The 12,367-nt window shown below is 38.9% G+C and overlaps 1 protein-coding gene across 5 annotated transcripts in view; it reads right to left on the minus strand.

Moving 5' to 3' along the window:
* LOC105276598 (ETS-like protein pointed) overlaps positions 1–12,367 on the minus strand; it is a 107,007-nt gene that overhangs the window by 3,100 nt on the left and 91,540 nt on the right. For all 5 annotated transcript variants that reach the window (XM_011334348.3, XM_011334350.3, XM_011334352.3 and 2 more), the window contains 2 exons: positions 734–934; positions 14–322 (listed from right to left, as the gene is read on the minus strand). In XM_011334348.3, the coding sequence (XP_011332650.1) occupies positions 14–322; positions 734–934 (510 nt within the window). The remainder of the gene's footprint in view (positions 1–13; positions 323–733; positions 935–12,367) is intronic.

Raw genomic sequence — 12,367 nt, forward strand, 5'->3', positions numbered from 1 at the left:
TGTCTATACGAACCTCGAGGATAGTTCTTAAACGGTGACGGCTGATATTTAGGCTCGATATGGATCCCACTACCGCCGTAGAATTCCGGTGAACTGTCCAGATTGTATGAATGCGGCGTCTGATGATCTTGCGGCAGGCTGTGGTACTCGGAGGCCTCGTCGTACCCCGAATAATGTGCCGGCGTCATGTAACTCTCCGTCGCAGTTGCGCTGACTCTCAAATCGCTCTCGCTGCTTCCGGTGCCGCCAAGATCGCCCCCGCTGCCAAGGCTGCCGCTGCCACCTTGGAGATGGTCCGCTATCTGATGATTGCTGTAGTTCGCTACAAACAAAGTATATAAATAAACAAATCAGTTTGTTCATATTGATTTTGTAATAATATATGTATTATTATAAAAATAAGTTTAATAGGTTTAATACAACGTCTACGTTTGTAAAAAAGTTGAAAATATTGCAAAATTTGATCGTTATTTTACATATGTAAATCTTAATAAATAAATTGTAACATTTTCCAGTTGCATCTGAAAAATATCTTGTATATAAATGTAGAAAAAGTTTTCAGTATCTTGTCTCTCACATGAACATCTCGAAATAACTCTAATAATTAATATAATTTTACGGATAATGATCATTAGTAAAAACGTTGTCAATAAAATTATACACAAAAAAGAATTCCATGAATAAAGTAATTAAAATGCACCATGAAAAAGATAGATAAAAGTGATGTACTTACATTCCGTTTTGAGCTGATTCAAATTTCGTAGATGAATGTACGCGTTGTTGGCATTGTTGTTGTTATTATTGTTGTTATTACTGTTAGGAGTACTAGAATGAGGGGTCGGTGGTTGGGTGCTATGGCTGTGGGGTGGTGGTGACGTTTCGTCTCTTTGACTTTCGTCTTGGCACACGGGACTGCGTAGGTGATTGTAACCGCCTGCAAAATGAGAAAAGAAACATCTTAGCCCGCATTCATTAACTCTCCTACACGCGCTTTAATAAATAATTAAAAGTTTTTTAGATATTTGTCAATAAACTATATGGACAAGTGAGTGTCCTTAATTACCTGCGGTAACCAAATGTGTCAAAAGACTTTTGAGTTATCGATCAAATGTTAATTTTAAATAAAGTTTTTTTATTTAAATCCGAAGATATTTTCCGAAAATATTATAACGAAAAAAACGTCCATGTTATAGAAAAGTCAATAAATAAATAAGCCGATAGTAGCACTGTTTAAGACATTTACAAACTAATGCGAAAATTAATATAAAAATTGATTGTCAAAAGACTTTTGAGTGCTACTATATTTACAGTTCTGCTTTTAATGAGGCAAACAGAATTTAAAGAAAGATTATTCAAACAAAATCATGTATTCCATTTTGCTGTACGATATGTATTTCTTCTTTTCATATTGGATCTTATTCTAAAATATCAATTTTGATCTTTTATATTTTTTATCTTAAAAAGAAAGATCGTCGCAGATATTACAATGTCCGGCTATGATTCTGTCGGTCCCAAATCGGACTGACTGATAAAAGAAGAAAAGACAATGCCGCAGAGTTTACTGCGCGTCTCTGCAGCGCGCGACATTCCGCAGGGTGGAACCGCTGACACGTGGGCGGTGCGTATCTCGATGATTGGTCCGAACCAACTCCGCCTATCCTCGACTTCCGTTCTACGATCACAAGAGAGAGAAGAAAGAGAGAGAACGATAATCCAAACTGCAACAGGCTTCCACCGCGCAGAGGCTGTGGCTGCATCGTTATTCAATATATTTAGCGATGAAAAGGTACCGCAAACACCGCAAATTAATGTTACATAGTATTTGAGATATTAAAAATATCAAGTCTTTGCAATATAAAAATTGTTATCTCTGCGACTACATATGAGACTTATCTCGAGATTTAAAGTTCCTTCTTCAACGTGCTTAAGTGGCCTGAATTGACATTTAAGTGCCTTTTTATCTGAAGGAAATTACTTACAGAATTTTTAAATCATTTATGGTGTTTTATTGAGCATTTAAGAGAATAATTTGCGAATTTTTTCAAATGATTTAATTTAATTTCTTGATTTCTTTGTAAAGATAAGGAAAAATTTCATTTTTTTCACATATTTTTCGTGATATAAATTATATATTTTACATTTTTAAATTCATTTATCTATTATTTATCTATTATTAAATAATATGTTTAAGTATCGCTGTTGTTGCATAATTGCAAGTAAATTATGATTTATATAAATCAATCTAAAACATATTATTATATATTATATATTATCATATATTTCACGCAGAAAAAACTCATATACAATTTGAGTTACGTAAAAAGAAGTAGCATATCTTTTCTGATATACTTGGAAATACATCTTAATTATCACTCAATTAGTGCGTTTAGGAAAGATTATCGAATGCAATTTGTTCCGAGTAGTGTAAATATTTGCGCTTTTAAGAATTTAAGAGAGAGATAAGAAACGCGCGGTATTAACAATTGGATGAGAGAGAAGGTAGTTCCAGTGGCACGGCTTGTGGTCGGAAGTCGGTGGAGTCACCTAATCTTATCGTGGGCTTTGTTATCAAATGTACAGCTATCCCATACATTTTACGCTAATCGTTCAGTTTTAAATGTTGTCCTAATACAACCAATTATAAAACAAAATGCATAATGAAAGGAGTTTTAAACCAAGCTTTTCATTGAAAATTGACAATGTAATTTCACTGTCACTTACTATTTAGATCAATATGAATAAATTAACAGAGAGTTGCAGAGGCTTTTTATTATACGTTGCTGCAGAATTTAAAAGGGAAAGCCGAGTCATTAAACTCGAAATTAGCTAGGCTTTGTGGAGGCCAACAAGCAGCAGGTGATATTGAATACGTTGGTATCTGGGAGGTGACACCAGGTGGCTTGCCGGGATCATTATTACTAGGTCGTTCACTGTGCTTGCTACACATCCCTCCCTCATTTACTTAGAGCGATCAACTCAAGTGAGAGATTAACGCGTTTTCCAGAGGTCAGTCTCTTGGTTAATAATGTCGTAGCACGAAGAAAATGCGGGTGAGAGGGGCGACCGACGACTTTGGCGAATTACCATAATCTACCAACCTTTATATCGAAACGACATCACCGTAGCGTGTGTAACGCGCCGTCACCCCACATTCCCACACTTTTAATAACGAAAGAGAAAAGAAACAGGTGGTCGACCGCGCAAGTGCCGCACCGGTCAAGCCTTTTTGACTTCGCTCAATTACCTTTAATTGAACGTAATTATAAAATAGGCGCAAATTAGTATAATAATACAAGAGAGACGAGAATATATGATACAGTGTTAAAGATCATCTTTTGGTGTATTAAATTAAAGTTTATGTAAAAAATGATAAATAAAATCAACTGTCGAAGTCGCAAATTCTGCAGCTCAATATTAATCTTAAGACCAAGTTTACTTGTCTATAAAAGCAACATACTACACCACGTAACATTATTCGAAGTTACATCAACCTTGGAAGCATTTAATTCGCACCGTTCATGAAATTACACCCCATGATTATTACACCAGCGAGCGTGGAGCCTTGGGCGCGCTTTCCACATAAAAATAATTACTAGCAAAGTCTTTCTGGCTTTCCCATACTCCCGTGTGTCCATGTGGCGGCCGTGGCATCGTTAATAGGGTCGTAGGGACGGACCCTTGCATATTCTAAGTACACCTGCGAGGCTCGCGTGTAGTAACTGCACCTCGCACCCCGTGTTTCATGGACGACGAGCGTGGGAGTGCAGCTTGGAGCCGGCCCTCACGCTGCGTATACGAGCGCACGTTAGTAGAGGAACTTTGGTAAAGAAGAAAAAGAAAAAGAAAGAAACAAAGAGAGAAAGGTAGTCATCGTTTAGATCTGAGAGCATCTTGCGATCGCTGCAATTCAAAGTCTCCTTTCATAATTTCATCGGAGAATTAGTCCCAACAATTTAGGAAATTGAGATGGAATTAGTTGATTAATTTTAGGACAAGATACTTCGTCTTTAGTAAATATCGTTGAGAGTTTATTATATTTCACAGTGATGCTATTTAAAATATTGCGATCAAATTTAAATAAGTCATGCAAATTGAAAAAACAATCTAAGTGATTGTTGAATTGAATTCTCGATGAAATACTTGATGAGAAATTGATAACTTATTTTGAGACCGTGTCATTTTCTTCAAGTGAAGAAAAGAAAGTTTGTTAATTAATAAATCAATCTATAAGAAAAGTTCAACAGCTATAAAATCTTAAAGGGCACAGTTTGAAAAGAGGGGAAGCTGGCAACGCGAAAGAATGTGTAGTCGAGCTTGTTACATTTCTCTCTTTTTCTCTCTAATAAGTAGAAGTAAGCAGTAACAACAGCAGCAGCAGCAGTCGCGTATCAGCTGTGAAACAGGTGCCGAGGGCTGTCGGAGCCGCCGGTCGCTTGGGCAGCGGCAACGATGAGCAACGACGAAGGAGACGGCGGTCAGTAACAGAAGCAACGACAGCGACGGTAGCGGCGGCGGCAGCGGCAGACCCGTGGCACGTGCCAAATCGAATGCAACGCTCGGTCAGCATGCACAGCTGCTTGTCTGGGTAGTAGAGGCGGCAGGGTAGTAAAAGAGAGGAGGAGGGAGAGGAACAGCGCGCCGCGCGGCTCTCGAAAATTAAAACCTGCCTCACGAATGTTCTCGACTCGCCGCCGCCGCCACCGGAAGGTCACCATCTTCGTTCGTCATAAAGGAGCTGAGCAAGATTGCGGCCCGCAACCGAGATTTCAACTGGAACAGGGACTTTCGTCCTTGTCAAGGATGAAATCGAAAGTCGCAATTTTATTCAGATTGGATTGCATCGCAATACGAAAATTATTGGCATTTCTATTGGGGGCGTTGATATTTCTATTCCCGGTCGTTGTATTTTCCTTTTCAATTGCACTAAATCCGAGCTATGAAACTTTTAGGAGAACTCAACGCGTGCGTTCCTGGTGGCATTGCATATTTTCTAGTGACTTTTATGGGTGACGAACTAGCGCACACTTTAGAGAGTTGAATGAAAGACCAAGAATTAACCAAGATTAAAACGATAAATTAATGTTTTCATAATAATGCGTACATATATATATGTAGAAACAAGTATATTTATTTACGTTAAATCTGTAATTGAAACATAAACATTAACATCACAACATTAAAGAAAAACATTATTCATCATTCTGATTTAAAGGAATAATAATGCATGAATTCTAAAACGAAGGTTAAGCGATGCGAACACGCGCAACGAAGACACATATTAAGTTGTATGCGTATAAATTATGTAATGCACTATAATCGAGTTAGCACGAGTAAAGTGAGAGAGCAAAAAGCTATGTAGAATGTTTTACATGATCTACATAACACATTAATATCTATACATGTAAATTGTATATTGATAATAATAATTATTCTCGAAACAAGAAAACAATGTTAGCAGAATGTAATTTCGTCAGATATTTTTTAAATATTTTCATATATGCATGCATAAAAAAAATTAATGTTTTATGTATATACGCATATGCACGATCTATTCCTTCTCTTTTCGAATTTTATATATCTACCGTCATGGAATCCGCTCCCTTTTACTCAAAAAGCACGGGCGCGACACGCGGGAACGTCATTGCGGTGAGCGTACGGAGAAACGTTCGCGGCGGCACAACCGCGCGATGAGCATAGCTCGTAAAAAAGTCGTCCACGAAGCGCGGCACGACGAAATCACGCATTGTTCAGCAGAACAGACTGGTGACCTGCGAACTCTCCCACACTCCACCTATTCGCGAGTGCGCAACATACATGCATACGGAACACGCATGTATATGTGTCGCACGCGCACAAATACCGGTCGGTGGCATCAACGTAATGTAAAAGCTCGCGCATGTACTCGCTAAAAGAGACATTGCGCGCTTCGATCATTTCCAGATCGTTAATTACCGTTGAGGAGAGTAAAGATTAGAGTTGGATAGAGTACTTGTAATTGTATAGCCTCTATTATTTTTTTAATGAAAGTTGAACAGATTAACAAGTCCATTCGTACGAGCAAAAATTCTGCTTTAGAGGAAAACTCTATTTAATGAATTCCATCTCGCAAGAAACGCGTGCATACATAATACAGTTAATTGCCGATAAAATCGTTCCATCCAACTACGCTCTTTGTGATGCAAGCTAAAAGTTGTTTTATTACATTATTTGCGAAGCGGATAATTGTGTCCTTTTTGCAACACCACAAATAAGAATTATTCATCACTGATTAATGATTTGGAAATCCTATATGATGATGATGATGATGATGATGATGATGATGAGACATGATGATGATGAGGGATGATGATGATCGTCATAGTTAATCATAATGATGATGGATATATTTAAGCGCATGATGAAAAAGATTATATCGTAATATTATGATTTTTGGATGTATATTTTTGGAAATATTTTTCAAGAATAACAATAATAATGAAATATAATCCTTGACAGAAATTAACCAATTTTTATGTATAAGTTTGTCAATGTTAAATATTCTGTATACGTTCTAAAAAAGCGTTTTTATTCAGTGAAGAATTAATTCAGTCTTTTTGTGTCTCTTTTGCGCTGATTCTTCAAAATATTTGACATTCTTTAAAGCACCTGATTATAAAATTACTTTTAACAGAAAAAATGATAATACTAATAATAACAAATAGCTTCAGATTTTAACAATAATAAACGACGACTTTAACATGGCAAATACATAAGCTTAAGTAATTCAAAAATTATTATTATTATCCCGATTACTTCAAAGTATAACAATTTAGTCAATAATTATTAAAAGGAGAGCGGTAGCTTTAACGACAAAATGCAATTTAGGGTCCTATTTCCTTGCTATTCGCAGTACACAAGAAAATCTGCGGTATCTAACAGAATGGCAAACTTCGCAGAAGCTGATTATTGCAATATCGACTATTTGCTATTTGCAATAGCCATTGCGATTAGCACAATATCGACATCTCGTCGTAGCGTTTAAATACGACACTGATTCGTTTCGTATCTTTGAGCCCGGTGCAATTCGGAGCATTCGAAGCGTGTAACCCGAGCTCCCAAGCGTGTGCCGCCGAGACCTTGCCACGATACGCTTTATTGCCGGCTTAACGAGGGTGCCACACCTTAACGGAGAGGACGAGCGACGTGTATCACGAACAAAAGATCCTCACGGTAAAAATAACGATATAGTTACGGGCCATTATGCAGATAGCCAAATGTGTGTAATGGTGACGTATCTGCGTAGCTCGACAGAACGATGCTTTAATTGTGTACGACGTTTCCGTTAAGGTACTCGATTTTTTAGCTAGTCAGACTGAAATGCCGCCATAAACATTTACAACAAATATAGATTGCGACTACTCGAAGAGTTTCGTCTGTTACGAAATAAAAACAGACATTTATTAATTACAATAAATCTTTTTTTCCAAAAAGTTAATTTTAATTAATGGGAAGAGCACTATAGAAATATCTTGTACCACCGAAATTTGTGTAACACTTCTGGAATTAATAACTCTAGTGTTTATTGATCACGATGAAGCAGTGAATTTATGTTCGATGATAATAGCAAATAATTATTTTCGAGTTTTTACCATCTGCCGCTTGCGACAGAGAGAGAGAAAGAGTATCATTACGAAAATCATTTAGGATCTAAGAAATCTTGTAATAAGATCCTAGATTTGGTATTTCATCGAGTGATTTCTTTATTTCGTCATGATCGTTAATACTACTACAATATAACATGAGAATAAGAAAAAATATGTTATTATCTACAATCATTACTGTTTAAAAAAAAATGGAAACTTGATACTGTGATTATTAATATTTAATTAAAATAGAAAAACATATGTGAAAATATACGAAGATTTATTATATTCTTGTGAAGCTTTATATTAATACAAGTTTTATTAAAAATTATTTAAAGTTTTACCGCTGCAAATATTCCAACTAAACAACTATAAAATCTTTCCAATGTCCCCTGGATTTCCATATAATTGTAGATGCGTAGACCGCATATGCTTGACCTCTCATATGACAAAGACAATCGTGCGATATTATCTTGCGAGCACCAAGCCGTTTATTTAAACAATAGATACTGGATATTGACTGTATTTGCATTAAGAAGACTTTATTACTAAGAAATATTATTAAGAAAAAGAGTAATTTTATAGAAATACGTGTATAAATTCAATTTCTTCTTCATTTCGTGATTACAATGCATTAATCTCTGCTTGAGTAAATTGAATTCGATATCTAGGATTATTTGACATAATAATTTTAAAAGTTTTCTGTCTACATTCGAAAAATCTTTATCTTAATCAATATTGCGTTTTCTTGAAATTATGTTCAATCTTCTTGCAATATTCAAGATATACATCCGTGATTAGATAATGTGATAATCCGTGATAATGGTAGCACGTAGGTAATATTCATTCATATGAATCTATAAATCGCCAATATATTGTTCCATTGTTTGTATCAATATCTGAATATGAAATGCAAATCCACGAAGATCAAGCATCCTCTCCACTAGATTCTTCGAAAAATATATTCATATAAATCTGTTTCGATCATTCGGCTGCCTCTTTACCCCCCAAATCCCCGCTCCGGCGTTCTTCTCACAATATCCCGCACACGTTGACACCCGGAATCAAGATCCACGAATAAGTACCTGGTGTGTGGGTGGTCGCGTCCAAGGACACCGGCGGCACTATGCTGGTGTTGCTGCGGGTGATCGCGTGCTGATGCGAATGCGGATGATGGCCGGTAAGCGGCTCCGCCTCCTGGTACGCGGGATAATCGGCGTAGAACGGTTCGTGGCCTGTCATCAGCGTGTCCAGCATCTGGAGCACCATTTCCGAAGACGCGACCGCGTTAGCGCTGCTACTGCTGCTGCTGCTGCTGCTGATCGTTCCGAGATCGCTGCCGCCGTTCGCGTACGGGTCGACTATTATGCCCGGCGCCTGCCCCGAAGGCCGCGACGTCCCGACGCTCACGACGCCCGCCGTGACGTCGCTTTGGATTGTCCCGCGCGGCCTAGACGACGTTGATCACTCCCTGACAACGAGGACGACGAGCGTGTGGGCATCCGTGCGACCGGCCAATTTCCGCGCGCGGTTTTCCACCTCACGACTCGCCACCATGTGTCTGCGGCATATCAAGTACGGCGCGACGAACAAATCGCGACTGCAGTCGCAATCTACGACAACGGCGGGCTCAGTTTTCTTTCGAGGAACTGCTCATGCGATCGTCCTGGGTTTCGAGTCTTCGCGGCTTTTCGTCTTTCGCTTTCGTGAGCGACGTGAACTCTTCAAGCAGCGATCGCGTTGTTGGGATTTCTGACGGTATCTGGAGAGTAAGTACACCAAAGAGATTTCAATGATCAATTGTGACGGATCTGTCGACGGTTGCCTTCAGGGGGAATTTATGTTCTCTCATGCGGGCAAGTTTGCACTTGGCGAGACCATGCAACAGGTGTCCCTCTGGCTGGCCGCGTCCATTCTTTCCCTTCCTCGTTGACTCAGCTGCGCTTGGCTGTTTAAGTTCTCAGGTATCTGTTCCCCGTATGTCCGGTTCCACAATTGGAGTCAAACGTAATTTTTAGGATATCCTTCGATCGTTTTTTCAGTGCTGAGTTTCGCGCTAGATTTGATCTCTCGAATACTCCACAAACTTAATTAGCAATTATTCACCGTGTTCGCTCCCAATTAAATTAAATATTAATCATTAGTATCATTCACTGCGTTTAGTGTTCCACGGTCAGAGTCCAAATGCACCTGGGCCACCCCCAATTATTCGCCACGTTTCGGGAATTGAATCTGATCCTCCTTGATATTTTTCAATCGCTCCACGATTGGAATCGGACCTTGGCGATCACTTCCTTGCAAGTACAACCCGCGAAACTACCAACTCGCGTAGTATAAACGATGTCTGGATGTTGTCAACGACGGACGTCACTGCGATCCGCACTTTTTCATTTCGGGACAAACCGGCCCGGCTGAATGTAAAAGACGCGCATGTAAAAGACAGACGGAAGCGCCAAGTAGACGCAAGTAGACGCGCCGCGGATCACCGATCGCGTGCAATCCGCTTCCCCGCTCTCTGTCCTCCACTTGACGCGAGCGCGCGTGTCACTGTGACGAAGCGCCGTGCCGTTTCCGTTCTCCGGTCCTCCGCGGCCTGCGCTGCGCCCCGACCCGTCCCTTTCGTCCTCCATAGCATTCTTCTCCCCCTCCCCGCCGGCCGTGGGGCCCGGCCGCGACTCTTGCGCGTTTCGTACGGCTCTCCCGGTGTCGCATTGGTGCCGCACGGTGGAGGTGGAAGGTGGGAGTTCACGAGTATGCCCCGAGTGGGGCTGCCGCCGTCGAATGGAGGGGAATGAGATAGGAAACCCGGCCGCTTGCCAGCGCGGAGGGTGGGAAGGGGGGGGTGGGTGGTAGGGGGAAGCAAGGGGGATGATGACAAGGAGAGGGAGGGAGATCACAAAACGCCCCCTCGAAGCTTTCAACCACCTGCTGCCACCGTTGCCTTCGCGCGTTGCCGGTATTTCATCGTGTACTCGACACCTTTTTTCGTACATCCTCGATCGAGATTCGCTTCTCGAAAGTACGTGCGAGTAATCGCTTGAAGAGCCTTAGCGTAAACGCTGCTTCTTAAATTGAGACGATCTAGATTTATTCAATCGTGGGCAATAAGAATGATATTTGATTGACAATTTTTGATGTTTATTTGAGAAAGATTCTGTGCCCGATTTCGTGTGCAAAGTGCAAAAGTATCGCAGAGGTTTTCCATTCCTTGTTTGATAAAGATATTTAAAAAAATATACAAGGTGAGGCACCTAAAACAGGCCACCTGAATATCTCGGCTGTTATTGGTGATAGAAAAAAATGTGTCAGATTAAACTTGCATGGTTTCGAGGGACACATAATTTGTTCTAAATAATTTTTTATTAGGTGAACGCGTCATATAAAGGTCAACTTCGTTTTTTAAACGGTATATGTTTTTTTACGTACCATCTAATAGAGCGTTTGAAGATGCGCACATTGATCTACGGGTCAAAATCATTCAAAGTCACTGAAGGCTAAAATTTCTAAGTGCTAGAACTTTTTCATTTCTGAATTTACGGTATTTTCAATAGCAGAGAACTCTAGGCAATATAAAAAATAATGATATTATCAACTCAGAACTCCTCTGAGAAGAAAAAATTTTAAACTCGAGAACTTTTTCATTTCTGAATTTACGGTATTTTCAATAGCAGAGAACTCTAGGCAATATAAGAAATAATGATATGAACAACTCAGAACTTCTCGGAAAAGAAAAAATTTCTAAGGGCTAGAACTTTTTCATTTCTGAATTTACGGTATTTTCAATAGCAGAGAACTCTAGGCAATATAAGAAATAATGATATGAACAACTCAGAACTTCTCGGAAAAGAAAAAATTTCTAAGGGCTAGAACTTTTTCATTTCTGAATTTACGGTATTTTCAATAGCAGAGAACTCTAGGCAATATAAGAAATAATGATATGAACAACTCAGAACTTCTCGGAAAAGAAAAAATTTCTAAGGGCTAGAATTTTTTCATTTCTGAATTTACGGTATTTTCAATAGTAGAGAACTCTAGGCAATATAAGAAATAATGATAACAACTCAGAACTTCGTGGAAAAAGAAAAAATTTCTAAGGGCTAGAACTTTTTCATTTCTGAGTTTACAGTATTTTTAATAGCAGAGAACTCTAGGCAATATAAAGTAAATTATTTTTCCTTGCAGTTCGCCTTCAGTGACCTTGAATGATTTTGACCCGTAGATCAATGTGCGCATCTTCAAACGCTCTATTAGATGGTACGTAAAAAAACATATACCGTTTAAAAAACGAAGTTGACCTTTATATGACGCGTTCACCTAATAAAAAATTATTTAGAACAAATTATGTGTCCCTCGAAACCATGCAAGTTTGGTCTGACACATTATTTTCTATCATCAATAACAGCCGAGATATTCAGGTGGCCTGTTTTAGATGCCTCACCACCCTGTATACGCCACGGAATTTATCTCGATTTGTAAATTGAGTGCGTGATAAAATATGTACAATGAGAATCTGAATGATAGAGATATCTTTGTTTGGTAGATGACACGCGCATAATTGTTGCAAAATATTAAATATGTGATAATGTATTATTACAATAGAAATATCACGTAAACTTTTTAAAACTATAAGTTTAAGCTATATGCGGTGTAATTGAATCATCAATGTTAATTAAATCGACTCTTAATAACTCAATGATATGAATAACTTCCATCTTCTTTAAATAAATACGCGAAAATATGATTGA

Source organism: Ooceraea biroi, chromosome 12, assembly GCF_003672135.1.
Source record: "Ooceraea biroi isolate clonal line C1 chromosome 12, Obir_v5.4, whole genome shotgun sequence".
Lineage (NCBI taxonomy): Eukaryota > Metazoa > Arthropoda > Insecta > Hymenoptera > Formicidae > Ooceraea > Ooceraea biroi.